The following is a 15,811-nucleotide window of genomic DNA, read 5'->3' as shown; positions in this document are numbered from 1 at the left end:
TAACAAAGTGCATTTGTATGCATAAATACCTGATGGGCAAAACATGCTCGAAATGTCTCGCAATGCGTAAAACATAAAGTAATTATCATCAGGTTACTCTCCATTCAGAAGGCTGTTATACTCAGCGACTGTTATATTGACTTGTAAATAATAGATTCCAGTTATTAGTAGTTATCATTTCGGATCAGTGCATGTAATGCCTGTTGGTCGGGCTTCACCTACAGTATTCAATGAACTGTGGATGAAGCCCGACCAACAGGCATTACATGCATTGTTCAAAAATGATAGTGCATTGAGAATAGATAGCTTTTAGCTGAAATCTAGATCTGCCAATAAAATTTAAAAAGGACGACTGATAGCTGAAATCTATTATTTATAAAGTAATTATGTTGAAATCGTAGAAGAATAGCGTAAATGATTATCCCATATTGCTACGATTCCTGAAATTATCAAGCATGGTCACAATTATTGTCTGAGGGTGGTTGCATTGTCGTGTTTTGCGTTGTGCGTTTTAGTGTTTGCATATTACAGGCCTCTTAATTGTTGTGAAGGTATTTTCACAGATAAAAGGTATCTGGGGTAACAAGCTGAAGAAACGATAACCACATCTCTTGTAAAGGGTCACTGGTGGTCATGACAAAATACTTAGTAAATATCTCGGACAAATCTTACAAATTTTGCAGATTGAATTCGGATACACGCAGTATGCTATCCGGCGACAAAGTTGTAGAAAGAGATGTCGTACCGCTAATATTGTTGGGAAATGCAAGAGGAAAGCAGTTCACGTAACCCCGCAAAGGCAATCAAATAACACTAATTCAAACTAAATTACTGAATTTTATTTTTATATTTTTTTATGCCAGAACAGTCGGTCTTGTGAGACTACACAGCCGCTAGTAACGGAATTCAGCCACAGTGATCTAATAGCTACGGAATTCCCTATGAAGCATTTTAGGGGGTTAAGTCTCACAACGTTGCTGGGTTTAAACGTAACACCAGCATCAGACTGTCTGGAAAAATTCTGGGATGGCCAAGTGTTTTACAATAGCGTGTATACAGTAGCAGTTTCATTAAAGAGAAAGAGACAGAGATGGACAGAGAAAAGTGGTTGAATTAGATGCAGGCTTATCTGTTCAGAGCGATAGTGGGATAAGTGTGCTCATCAAACAGCAGAAGGAGATACTGGTACAAAACCCTCTGTTCAACGGATATTCGTTGGTCTAGTATTTCTAGATCGCAAATTTCCAGATGCAGATGTTAATGTATAACTTATGCCCAAACACATCATGTTCATTGATGGTTAATGATGTTTGTTAAATACAGAATATGGCAAGAAAATTAATTCGTGCAAACAGTGCCCTTTTGCCAAAATGCTAAACATATTTCCAAATTTTTGGTCACTCTGTACCAGCAATGGGTACTGCGTAATTTCAAAATGCGCGTTAACTGTATTTGACATGCTCTAAAACTCCAGTGACAGAAACAGAACAGCAGTTACCTTTTCATACATAAGCATTTACATGTGAACTATAACCGTTTCAAAAGAAACGCCCTGAAATTTTTGATCAAAACGTTTCAAATGCACAGGTACACAACGGACTTCCCAATTATTTAAAAGATCAACAAACCGATGTTCCAAAACAGTGTTCAACCAATCGGCCTGTCGTAACATTATAAAGTTGAAGAAAAGAAAGCGGATCAGATATTATTTAATACCTTACTTCAAAACAATTCATAAATGAATTTCCGCTGTTTATTCATTACATGCACGTTTGATACCACGATTGTTGAATATTACGATCTGTTGGTGTTGCAGTGTGACCAACTACTTCCTGGTGAACCTGTCAGCCGCTGATCTGTTGGTGACGCTGATCTGCATGCCCATGGCTGTCAGCGGTTCCGTCAGCAAGTTATGGCTGTATGGCAGCATCATGTGCAAGCTCACGCACTATATACAAGGTAAGTCACAAAATGGCCCCTTATCCCAGCTGAGAGAAAGCTGAAGTAAGACACTTTGTCTGAAAGGCAGTAGAAGAAATATCGAAGACGTTGAGCTGATCGTTGCTATTTCGTAAAGCAAATGGTAAGTGCCACCATAGTTTCTTGGTTGTACTCAACAGCTTTAAGCAATTTTCCTTAGAGTGTATAAACACACCAGGAAAAGATTACTCACCTATAAGAGATGGATCTAAGGTTGAGTAACGCCACTTCCGTCGGCTCTTTAACAGTGGTGTTAGTTCTGAGAAGCAGAGTGTCCACACTTTTCTCCAGGCCTACCGTATCCAGTTGTACCGCTACCGCCCCGGTCCGGACACCGTCTCAAGTACACTTACGGTGTACTCAACGAATGTGATGAAAAGACCGCCTGATTTTACTGATATTTACTCCAGACAGCAGCGTGAATAGGGCACTTGTGTGGCAGAGCGGACACAAGAAACACTCATGATAATATGGGGGACCGGAACCAAAATTTTCGTAGAACTGTTCTCTAAGCTCTGGTTATTTAACAGCGTGCGACTCACAGCCTTGATAAAATAGGATTGCGTGAGGCGCCTTTAGAATTTGTTGGAAACTCATGACTACGTGGAGTGGCTATACTGACAAAAAAGTAAACACAATCTCAGGGATAGTATTTCCTGTTATCACTTACTGCTGTAGGATATCTTTACTGTAGTGAAATTTAATTAAAAGAAATCTTTTCATAAAAGAAAGTATGTCCCTTTTTTAAACGTAATAATCTTCGTCTTTCCGAGAAGCCTCCAATATCTGAACTGAATGTTCCTACTTTTTACCTTCATACGAAATCAATTAAGATATTTACCTTCTTTTCCTTATTAATTATGGTGCGTGTCTTTTACAGCGTACGTTGATAACGGAACGCAATGAAATTATAATGAAATATTTCTACGCAAGATATCTGCCAAGAATGGTCGACTGTTGGACCATTCTCGTTGTTTATCCCGCGTGCTGGAAACCTTACAAATAATATTTCTACTTCTGCATGAAGGTCACTATGTACATGAAAGGGAAAATGCACAATCAGCATAAATAACCATATATTATTTAAAATTTACAACGTACAATGCCGAATGGCCGCCGTAGCGTGCGTTAGCTTCGAGACTGGAAGAGAAAGTAAATAATAAGGATAGTCTTTGTAGTTTCTTTCGCCAGCGAGTAAATGAACAATTAACTGCCAAAAGATCGTATACCGTTATCTTATACGATTTGTATCATTATTATTTAATTTGATTATAAATTTCCGTTATTACAGCTAATTTCAAGAGCATTTTCAGAGGTTGTTTTACAATTTTCATTGTACTTTGTTTTTTGTGTCTGACCTGCTGTCGCACGATTTTATATTTTGTATTGTGTATCGGTACACAGTATCGACATTCATTCTTGATTAGACCCAGTGAAGCATTCAGGATGCGGGGATCGTGGTGCTGCGGGTAATAATATTGCGTGTTTGTTCTCTAGTTCTGTAAGTTCAAATGTTTGTGAGCCTTGTGCGATGGTTTTGGATACCATAGGCTTTTACGCGGGCGTGAAAACAATTTGTGCCGACCGTCAGAAAGCAACGGAGAACGTACTGTCCATATCTTCATTCCACAGATCCATTTCTCATCTCGCCTAAACTGAAATAAAATTTTATAACTAAGAAAACTGTAAGAGAGTCAGCAACCGCAGCGATAAATAAAAGTCTACTGTAGTATGACGATACAGTGTATTATATTGCAACTAATGTTCACATGCGCAACGAATTGGTTCTTCAAATAATTAATGTTTCGTATCGCACTCAGCAATCGAAACCGCAGAGAGACGATTTCTACTGTTTGGTCCCATCTGCGCGAAGTTAATGGCACGCCTGTAACGTGGAGAATAACGTCTAACACTTGCCACAAAGATTTCTATATAAAATACCGGACTGCTCACAAAGAATTCATAATCCCATTAGGCTCACTTTTGCGCAATTTCACTAGCTATATTCGATATACCATTTAGCGGAAAAGATACTTTGAGCCATTTCCAAGGCAATCGCAGGCTTAACTGATGTGAATAGGTTCACAACGGAGCGTACCACATGCTCGTATGACTGACAACGGTAAGGCTTCTGCTTTAGCCTTTTCCGTAAGATGTTCCAAACCGTCGGCTGTGGTACGTTTAGCTCCCTGCTTGCTTTATTCGTCGATTTCCGCGGGCTACGCGTGAAACTTGCCCGCACCCGTTCAACCGTTTCTTCGCTCACTGCAGGCCGACCCTTTGATATCCCCTTACAGAGGCATCCAGAAGCTTTAAACTGCGCATACCATCGCCGAATGGAGTTAGCAGTTGGTGGATCTTTGTTGAACTTCGTCCTGAAGTGTCGTTGCACTGTTATAACTGACTGATGTGAGTGCATTTCAAGCACGACATACGCTATCTCGGCTCCTGTCACCATTTTGTCTCACTGCGTTCTCGAGCGCTCTGGCGGCAGAAACCTGAAGTGCGGCTTCAGCCGATCAAAACTTTATGAGTTTTTCTACGTATCTGTAGTGTGTCGTGACCATATGTCAATGAATGGAGCTACAGTGAATTTATGAAATCGCTTCACTCATTTGTATTAGCCCTGTAGATTAGGTATCTTCATGGAAACGTTTCCCATACGTTTGCCTATTAAAGTTTTACAAAAACTGTTTTTTTAAGCAAATATTTAGTGGTTCACATTGAGATTTATAATATGTAACATTTTCCTAATATTACATAATCTGAAAAAGTTTTGAACTGATATTTAAACGTTTAAGATATACGTAAGTGTATTTCGCATTTGTTAGCGGCTGGTGTCATACGCTAAGGTACTGTGGTGGACTAACCTTGACGGAGCGAATGGGAGAAAAGTTAATAATTCACTCTCTGTACTTGTGCGGGTTAGCTTCGCTACAGGATGTTGACTGTTGCGCTTCATCTACAGTTCGAAATGCTTCCCGACATATTGTATGGGATTATGTAAGAAAGTCTCAAACTTTATTTATGTGCGATACATCCAGCAGCAGAAATTAGTCTCTGATGTTTAGGGCCTATGGAGCAACCAAATTGCTGGTTTGTTGACTGCTACCTTTCAAATACTGCTCCAGAGAGTGTCACTGGAAATTATCTTTGATACGTTATTTTCTTTGGTAGAATATTGGTATGAAATGCGGCAGAGAGCTATTCTTAGTTGTGGTAAAGTCACTGAGTGCTATAATAACGAGATGGACTTGTTAAGAGTAGTGTTTGCTATCAATGCATTTAAAAATTTTGGCAAGTTTATATGGAAAGGGTTGTGAACTTTATGGATGTGGTAGTTTGTAATAATAAAGTACAGAGTTCTACGAAAAGTATATTAATCTATTCGTAGCAAGCCCACATCTCATTTCTGGAGCGTCTGAATGGAATTTATGCGCCAGATAATCTGAAATTATCCTTTTTCCTGTTTGCTGTAATATTCAAGACATTGGTATATGAAACTTCCTGGCAGATTAAAACTGTGTGCCCGACCGAGACTCGAACTCGGGACCTTTGCCTTTCGCGGGCAAGTGCTCTACCAACTGAGCTACCGAAGCACGACTCACGCCCGGTACTCACCGGGCGTGAGTCGTGCTTCGGTAGCTCAGTTGGTAGAACACTTGCCCGCGAAAGGCAAAGGTCCCGAGTTCGAGTCTCGGTCGGGCACACAGTTTTAATCTGCCAGGAAGTTTCATATCAGCGCACACTCCGCTGCAGAGTGAAAATCTCATTCTGGAAACATTGGTATATATTTGGCACTTGCATGTAGTTGTAGATTCTAGTACACCTATGTACATAATGTTAAATAATCAATACTTCTGTCCTTATAGGATATGTTAAGGAATTCACTCATGCGTGGTGTTGGCTTATTCCGTCCAATTGTGTAACCGTTGTTCCCTAGGGCTTCTTCTCAAGATCAGACATAAATACTTTAAAATCTAGAATTTATATTTCTTCTGCTCCACGTTTTTATAAATAACTTTCCGTACTAATTATGAGTTCGCAATAATTTATAAATTTTCTTCTTCGTTACAACGTCAGGCAAGTCATATCTACGTTAGTTCGTTCGTAAATAAGAGTAGTCGTATTGATTTTTAAAATTTATCTTCCTTCTCTTGGAACAAGCTTCAGTTGTTAATATAATAATATTCGGGAAGTCAGCGCCATGGAGGTACAATGGTCTGTGAATATCCGGCGCAGAATGGTGATCCATGGAATATCTATTGCCACGTCGTGGCAGACATTGACTTTCACGAAATGGCTTCGATTACCGATCCATGCTGAAGATGCATGTTGTCTCTCTCGATTTAGCAAACCAGGTGAAAAAAAACGCATAATATCTGTACTTTTATAGCCAATATATTATTTCATCCTATTAGTTTCTTACTACATTAATAACTTTTCGTTGTGAGTGTCACTTGTCCGCAAGAAGACGTAGGGATACGCATAATTCCCCATCGCACTTGTAAACTCTCCACAGCAAAATAATATGAATAATATTCACATTTAGTGTAAACTCTCAACAGTAAAAGTTCCGAAACCTCCCAACAGTAAAAAATATAACCATAACATTGACATTTAGCGTAACCTACCAACAGATAAATTCCGTAACCTACCAATAATACAATGTGACTAACCTCTCAATAAAATTGTCGCTCACTTATAACCTTTCAATAATGACTATGAATATAAACTGGTAAATTTTGGACGTCAGCAGTGCTGCGTCATGTCCCTGAAAATTCATTCTGAATAAACTGAAAAATCTTACCTCAATTAGGTCGCCGTATAACGCGTATATATCTGCTCGTATAAGAAATTTTTCTGGCGCAGCTCTGTGCAATGCTGCCCGATAGATTTGTCATGTATAAAAAGAAACAACTGATGTTTCCTTTCAATAATCGGGATGACAAAGGATTGGAAAAATTAGTAAATTCTTTAAATTGAAATGAATGATTGTCAAAAATTACTTTTTTATGAGAAAGATTATTATTAAGAGATTTTTTAAACATTTACATGGCACTTGATGTAACAATACTACATATGCGCGAGGCTGCATTTACCTTATACTACAACGCTCAGGCTCCGCCATCGCTCCACCACGACCGGCCCAGCCAACAAGATACACCAGACTGTTCGCTTGCAACAACTTACTCCTACTGCTACACAGTTCCTACTGCTGACAACACTGCTCTCTGGTCTCAGATTCTCTTACACCTTACATATTGCAGGCAGCGCATGAGCAATCCATCGAATTACATCTGCTCGAGTGCGCTAGCAATAAATTCCTTAATCATGGACCTCTTACATAACCCCCCACTGGGGGGGGGGCAAAAATTTGGCAGCGATGGTGGGTCAATTGGGCTTGCCATGAGCAACAAATGTTTCTATAATCTATTTAGTTACTAAGTCTACAGTCACAGAAGTATATACATTATTGATAAGTGCATGAACTGATCACATTAATAAAAGAAATAAAGTGCACACACACTGTAAAAGTCTTTAGCACTTTTACAACAGTTAAACATATTAAGGAGTGAAATAAAGTGCACACGCACTGTAGAAGTCTTTAGCATATGTAGGACAACTGATCTTATTAACAAATGAAATGAAGTGCACACGCACTGTATATGTCTTTATCATTTTACAAGAATTTAAACGCACTGTACAAATTTTTACCATTTTACAAGAACTAGGAAAGGAATGGGAAGGATTGCATTATGCTTGTAGCACAGTAGGTTGAACGTAGCTGCACTGAAAGTCCATATCTTTCTACAGAAACACAACAACAAGTGAGACAATCTGAAGTTCTCTTTGTGAAGTATTTATCAGTGTGGCCAAGACACTGAAATGTTGCATTAATATTGTATGTTAGCATTTTGGTAGTGCATTAGGTACACCAAACAGTAGGACCATAATAACATCTCCATTGTTCAAGGTGGTGGACAGCTTGATATGTCAACACCACATTCTTGTAGAATCCATACTCTTAAATCAACGTAGAATTAGTGCAAAAACCAAACATAGTGCTCCATGATCGTGAGGATGGACAGGACATGCGGATATTGCAGTAATTTCTGTTAATTAGGTCAGAAGGTGAAGGATACATTAAGTCTTATGCTAGTCATAATTCAGAATTATATTAGTGTATCAACCGATTTGAATCATTATTGGCATTCATTGGTTAGTTACTAAACATTTCTGTACTATGTATGTAGTATTACAGAACATTATTCATAAGTCATCTCGTTACAGTAATTATTACAGAACATTATTCATAAGTCATCTAATTACAGTAATTAGTGGCATCATCAGTCTTCTCATTACAGTAATCATTGGCATAACATTTATAGAGTACAACAAAATATTATTTACAGAAATTATAGGCATAGCATTTATCCATAAGTCATCTCATTACAGTAATCATTGGCATCATAAGTCATCTCATTACAGTAACTATTGGCACTCATTGGCCAGTTACAAAGCATTTTTTGCATTATTCAGAAGTCATCATTCAAAGCAAGAGTTAATTAATGACATAGCATTTATGCATAAGTCATCATATTACAGTAATCATTGGAATCATATGTCATGTCATTACAGTATTTATTGGTACTCATTGCCAAGTTACAAACGATTTTTTATGCATTATTCAGAAGTCATCATTCAAAGCAAGAGTTAATTAATGGCATAGCATTAATGCATAAGTCATCATATTACAGTAATCAGTGGCATTCATTGGCCAGTTACTAAACATGTAGCAGTATTGAGTGTTACAAAACACTATTCATAACTCATCTCATTGCAGTAATTATTGGCATTCATTTATACAGTATAACAAAATATTATTAAGAACTCATGAAATTGCAGTAATTATTGGCACTCATTGGCCAGTTATAAAGTATTCATATAGATTTACAAAACATTATTCAGTATTATTCACAAGTCATCATTCAAAACAAGAGTTACTGCATGTAGCAACAAGCTGCTGTTGACTATATATGATATCATGTAAGTGACATAAGACATACTTAAAATGTAAGACAGTGTAACTATTAGTCAAGGTCTGTAGTCCACTAATACATAGACATAAAGGAATCAATACATCAGAAAAATTTGCATTATATTTAGGACTAGAAATATATCTTAAACTGGTAGCATTATGTAGTTGTATACTGGTAATGGTTGTGACTAGTAATAATTTCTTTTTTTGTGATAGCAATGCATTGCTGGGGCATGAAAATATTTACTTTTGACTTATTGCTGGAAATAAGGATTAATAATGTCATTCGTCATGAGTCAGCTGTAGCAAGGTTATGAAACAAGTAGAGTTTATGTGATCACATTCATAAATGACAGACACAACTGGGTAAAAAAAATGCAAGTACTAGAACAGATTCCATAATTAAGTGTTTATAGCATATTATTATCACGAAAAGCTTCTCCTGGAAAAAATACAAAATGGATTATTGACCTGAAAAAAAAAAACATGTATATTATGCTGAAAAGTAGTGAACTTCTAATAAACAGGTAATGAAATGTGGACTTAATATGTATGTACTCTAGCAGTCTTTCCCAAAACATTAAGTCATTATACTTTGTGACAAAGACATACCATCAAAAGGAACTGCAACAAATACTTACAGTAAATAACTACATAGCATTTCTTAACTAATAGAAATTATATGAAATCCATCATTATCATCATCTGCAAAGAAAAACTTTATTATTTGTATTACCATAACTTCATGATTATCATCATCTGCAATGAAAAACTTCATTATTCATATTACCGTATTCTTCATATAGCTATTAATCATCATTTATTATCATCTGCAAAAAACAGACACTTCATTATTCATATTCATATTACCATTTACTTCATACAACTATTCATTATCATTCATTACTTCCTATAGTATAGAGTTTATTACTTCTAGCATATTTCATCACTAAAATGAACATGTGTAGTTCTGTCTGACAGCCTGCAATAACCGCCTAGTATTCTGAAAGAAAAATAATCAGTCAAGACTGCTATAATACGATGTGTATAGTATACTCTTGTTAATGCTTGTTAATTCTGACCCATTTACTCTTCATGACAAGTTATTGCATTTTCTTTTGTTCATTCCGAAGGTGAAATTCCCATTTCATAGTAAACCACTGTGGTTTCTTTAATTTATTTCTTTCTGAAACTGATGAATATGGATTAATATCTAGCATTTAAATCATATACCCATTAAATGAAAACTTCTTTCTATTGAGATAACTAAGCACACAGCATAGCATGATAGAAAACATATTAGGTCAAAAACATAGACAATTTTCAAGTGCAAAAATGTACACACAGTATCATAATGTAGTAGCAAAAAATGTAAAATAGTCACGATGTTGACATATCATGAGGCAAAATTCAGTGTCAACTGGTGTTTGTTATATCTTAAAGATTTCATAGTACATACAGAGAAAAATTCTACTTTCGATAGGAAAACAATCATACATTCACAAAAAATGGAAAATGTGCACAGTCTGGCGTCTAATGACAAGAAAAGCGACCTGCTAACCATACCTTGCCGGGCACTTGCCAAGAAAAAATACGATCATTATCAGTAAGTAGTCACATAAATATAATTGCATAAGTGGCCATATTAATATCAGCAAATGGCATTACAGTGTGATAAATCATAAAGTATGTTCATTTAATAAAGGGTTTAATATTGGAGACATGGTGATTGCCTTTGCTTTTTCTGTTTCTCAAGTTTCACCATGTACTACATTGGGGTGAGGAATGCTCCGTATTCTATATGGACCTACGTATAGAAGCTCAAATTTACTGCATCTACTCTTTCCTCTGTTGGATAAATAAGGCGTGTGTACTAATATCTTCTGTCCAATGTGAAAGTCACGGCGTGTACAAACCTGCTTCTGCTGTCGTTTCCGGCGCTCTGCAGCACGTTTGATGTTGTTGAGCGAAATGTCAATTATTTCATGGTGACGTAGTCGACGAGATGTAGGAAAAGATACTAATTCTTTAATTTTGTTAGGTGGTTCAACATTTTTCAATATAACAGTAGGAGATAGCATAGTAGATTCATTTGGTATGGAGTTAATTACATCCTGGAAGGAGAGTATGTGTGTGTCCCAATCAATATGTATTTTATGGCAGTATATTCTACATAGTTTACCAATTTCTTTCATTAGTCGTTCAGAAGGGTTCGAAGAAGCGTGGTAATTGGATATATAGATTGGAGATATGTTTCTAGCTCGTAACATACGTGTCCATACCGCAGATCGAAATTATGGTCCATTGTCGGAAATTACTTTCAATACATGACCTACATGAAATAAAAAATGTTTTACAAATGCATTCGAAATAGATTTAGCAGTAGCTTTGCGTAATGGAGTGAAGGTAACAAATTTCGAAGTGAGTTCAACAGCGGTAAAGATGTAACAAAAACCTCTATTAGTTCTGGGAATCGGTTCAAAAATATCTACAGCGGCCATGTGTCTCAATTTAACAGGTACAATGGGATGTAACGGAGGAATATGTAAAGTCGTGTCTGATTTAGCTTTCTGGCAGATTTTACATGACGCTAAAACTCGTCGAATACGTTTCTCCATGTTGGCAAAATAACAGTTCTGTCTCAGTATAAGAAAACATTTTCTGGCTCCATAATGTGCGTAACTTAAATGAGTATACCAAATTAATTTGTTATCATGTTCGTCAGGAATACATAATTACCAGTTGTTGCTGTCAGGGTGAGAGCGGCGAAACAGAATATTATTGCGTACAGTATAATGGTTCCTAATGGTAACATTATTCCTATCTTGCCAAAGGTGTTTAATTTCTTTCCACACGTTGTCTTTGCTCAGCTCTTGTGCTATGTCTCGTAATGACGATGAAATGAAATTTTCAAATGAAACTTGTTGAATATACATGACGCTGAAATTTGCTTTGCTGAAGTTGGTAGCGATGTCTTGCTGATTGTTGCTGAGAGAACGGGATAGTGTGTCTGCTACAATATTTTGTGTACCGGGAATGTGAACAATTGTAAAATTAAATTCCTGTAAATAAAGTTTCCATCTGCTTAACCTGTCGTGTGTAAGTTTTGCGGAAAGTAAAATCTGTATAGCTCTGTGATCTGTGTAAACGGTCGTATGTCTTCCATAAAGAAAATGCCTAAATCTGGTAAATGCCCATACAACACATAATGTTTCAAGTTCAGTAACAGAATAATTGTGTTCAGCAGTTGACAGAATGCGACTTGCAAAGGCGATGTTTTTAATTACTGTATTACCGTCTTCTTCAATTTCCTGAAAAATGTGTACGCCTAAAGCTGTGTTAGAACTGTCGGTGGCAATGGAAAAATTTCTGGTAGGATCAGGGTGTGATAAAAGTGGTGCGTTCAACAAAGCTTGTTTTATACTGACAAATTCAGACTGTGCTTGGCTATCCCACGACCAAATAGCGTTTTTACCCGTCAACTGGCATAATATAGGGGTGTCTAAAGCAGAGTAATGAATAAATTTACGGAAAAGTTAATTAAACCCAAAAAGCTGCGTAGTTGTTTCTTCGTCGTAGGAACAGCAATGTCACGTAAAGCTTCACGTTTTTCCGGGTCAGGAGCAATGCCCTCTGCTGAAATTACATGTCCAAGACATTTTATGGAAGTTTTGCCAAAGTGCGATTTGCTAAGATTAACTGTGAGTCCTTGTGCACGAAAAGTTTGCAACAGTTGTTCAAGAATCAGATTGTGTTCAGAACAGTCAGCTTCTGCAATAAGAATGTCGTCTACATACGTTGTGATTCTGTCTTTAAGTTCTGTCGGAAGTATACTATTCAAACCTCGAATAAATGCTGCTGAAGAAATTGTTAAACCGAACGATAATTTGCAAAATTGATAACAGTCACCAAAACAGAGAAATGCTGTGTACTTTCTGCAGTTCGGATGGAGCTGAATTTCCCAAAATCCCGATTTCAAATCTAATGTGGAATAAATAGCAGTACCATGAAATTTCTGTAAAAGTTCTTCTAGTGTCTGTGGGCGATCTGTTTCATTAATAATAATGTCGTTGACATGACGCGAATGAAGTACGAGGCGAAGTGATCCATCCTTTTTTTTTAATAATATGGAGCGGGTTTATGTACGGACTAAATGCCGGTTCCTTAATACCTTGGTCAAGCATAGCTTGCAATTATTTCTTAACTTGTTCTCTGTGAATGTACGGAATGGGATAATGTTTGGCTTTTAACGTGTCGTGCTGTTTAACTTGAAATTCATACATGAAACCGGACATAGTACCAGGGATGTTGTCGAAAACTGGAGCTTGCTGTAAAAGAATATTGCGTAGCTCTGTACGTTCGTCGCCTGTATTTGCGCTGCTTTGTTTGACTTTATCTGAAATCATTTGCATAACGTCATAGTCAGCTTCGTCTGGTGTATTATAGTTGTGTACGTACGTATCTGCGAACAATGTGGAATGACAGTCCGTGTTACGTGATGTAGAAATGACCTCAGTTCGATTAATTGCCTGTTCATCTGCGGGTAGAGAGTGCTGAAATTCTAATGCCAGTTGTACATTTTCATCCTTTAACATTAAATAGGAATTTTGAAAGTCAATAACTGCGTCGTGTTGTACCAAAAAACTCGTACCTGAAATAACGTCTGTTGTCAATAAGGGAACAATCCAAAAATTTGAGTGGAACGTATGACCTGCAATACTAAATGATAAGTGTGTCTGTAATTTTACATCTATTCCTTTACCAGATACTGCTCCTTTTACTTTAGTTTTGCTTAATGGTAACGTAGGATAAATATCGTCTTTGTCACATTCGTTGAAGGTTTCTTCATTTATAACTGACATAGGTGATCCAGAAACGATTACTGCTGAAAATGTGGATGATCCAATCTTCACTTCAATGACAGGGTGGGAAATGGTTTTTTGAATAATTGGTTTTTCATGCAAAAGTGTGTCTCGGATGTCGTCAAAAGTAATAAAATTTCCGTGAACAAGATTCTATCTATCTGAAGTATTGCTTACGTTGCTGGAAGATGCAACCTGTACTGTATCTAGTCAAATTCTTTCTGACGTACTGTTATTTGCGGTAGGATGCTGCGGCATTTCAACTATTTGTACTGTTCTGTTATTTCTTCCTGACGTATTAGTTTCGGGATGATACCTACTGTCTGGTTCATTCATGATAGTCTGTTGTTGTTGTTGATTCTGCTGCTGAAAATTGTGCTCATTACTTTTACGTCTGTGATGATAGTCATTGATATACGGCGCGTTGCGATAGGAATTGAAATTATGTGTTTTCTGTACGTACTGACTTCCTTGTTGCAGTGCGTTACTATTTGGTGGAGCCGACGCTACACGTGTAGGAGGCGAAACATTAAAGCTTGGTTGACTTTGCAAACCACATTGTTGGTTAGGTATGCTAACCGCCTGGTTTTGTTGCTGTTGTGGGGAAAAGCCTCCGTTGTTGCCAAAATCTGTCTGCGTTTGCTGAAAATTTTGTACATACTAGTGATTAAAATTTTGTCTGTTATTAAAATTACGGTGGTAGTTCTTGTCATTTCGGGAGTGTCTCATGAAAACTGTCACTTTCGGTAAAACTTGTCAGGTTTTCTTTACTCATTCTTAATCCTAGATAGCTCGATAGTTGAAGAGCTGTTTTGATAGATATAAAGGATCGTAGAAGAGAAGGCAGCAGTGCCGAAAACTAAAGATGAAATAGCACTACTATGGCTCAGGGCCCTGTGCACGCTTCGGCACATATACATCGAAGCGTAATGAATCCCCTGAGGTCTCTTACGCGCTGCAAATAAATTTTAGTTTCTGCGTTACTGGCGATACCGGTGAAAATTCAAAATCAAATTGTTGTATCCAATCAAAAGGGTGAATCTGTGTTCTGTCATTCTAGAATACCTTAAATTTTGTCACTGATTGAAAGTGCTTGTAATCAAAATTATCGTCTCTAAATGTCTGAACAGGTTCAGGATTGTATGAGAATCTATTTGTCTGTGTCTGTTCAGATTCTAAGTCACGTACTCTCTGTAAATTATCTAAATTATACTGGCTGTGTGAGTGTGAGAAATGTTCGGAAAGTGGCGTGTGCTGTATCTTGTTAGAGGCTGAGACATTTTTTTATTTCTGTCACTTCTTGCTGTAAAGATGACAATTTTCTACGTAATATATTATTGGACGAACCTATCTCACTGATTGTTTGCTGTATGTTTTGGAATTCAGGTGTGTGATTAAACGAAACTGGTGACGTATCGTCTGATTTGGTGTCATTGTTATTTTCTATAACGTCAATACGACTGGCCAATTCATCAAATTTTTCAGTCAGTGCTTTTTTCCAGATCGCCGTTTTTATTGTCATAAGCATTAATTTGTTTCTGCATTTTACGTGTGGTTTTGTTTAATTTCTTAACATCTGCTTTAACTTTTCAAGTCTGTTGGTCATTGTCTGAAAGTCTAATGTGTATGTGTCTGTTTTTGTTTTAAGATCGGAGATTTCTTCATGCAATGCGGTGTTCAACTGTTTGATTTCGTCCGATACTGTAGCAATATTGTTGTCTACGTATGTTTTTGCTTTCGTAAACAACTTTCGGTTATCTTCTTGTCTCTGTGCAGTAATTGTTTCCATGGCTTGTTTCTTTACTTTATTCTGTTCCTGTATAAATTTACGGTAACGCGTTTCACTGTTTTGTAGGTGGTGATTAAAACGTTCGTCAATTTGGCTGTTCTGTTGGTAAAATTTCATGTCTACTTTCGCATCCAGTGT

General features: G+C 37.1%; 1 protein-coding gene across 1 annotated transcript in view; it reads left to right on the top strand.

The window, feature by feature from the left end:
* LOC126092654 (neuropeptide FF receptor 1-like) overlaps positions 1-15,811 on the top strand; it is a 740,126-nt gene that overhangs the window by 427,970 nt on the left and 296,345 nt on the right. The window contains exon 2 of the mRNA XM_049908376.1: positions 1,817-1,959. Within this exon, the coding sequence (XP_049764333.1) occupies positions 1,817-1,959 (143 nt within the window). The remainder of the gene's footprint in view (positions 1-1,816; positions 1,960-15,811) is intronic.

This window comes from Schistocerca cancellata, chromosome 7 (genome assembly GCF_023864275.1).
Source record: "Schistocerca cancellata isolate TAMUIC-IGC-003103 chromosome 7, iqSchCanc2.1, whole genome shotgun sequence".
In the NCBI taxonomy this organism is placed as follows: Eukaryota; Metazoa; Arthropoda; class Insecta; order Orthoptera; family Acrididae; genus Schistocerca; species Schistocerca cancellata.
This window is presented reverse-complemented; position numbering and strand designations above follow the sequence as displayed.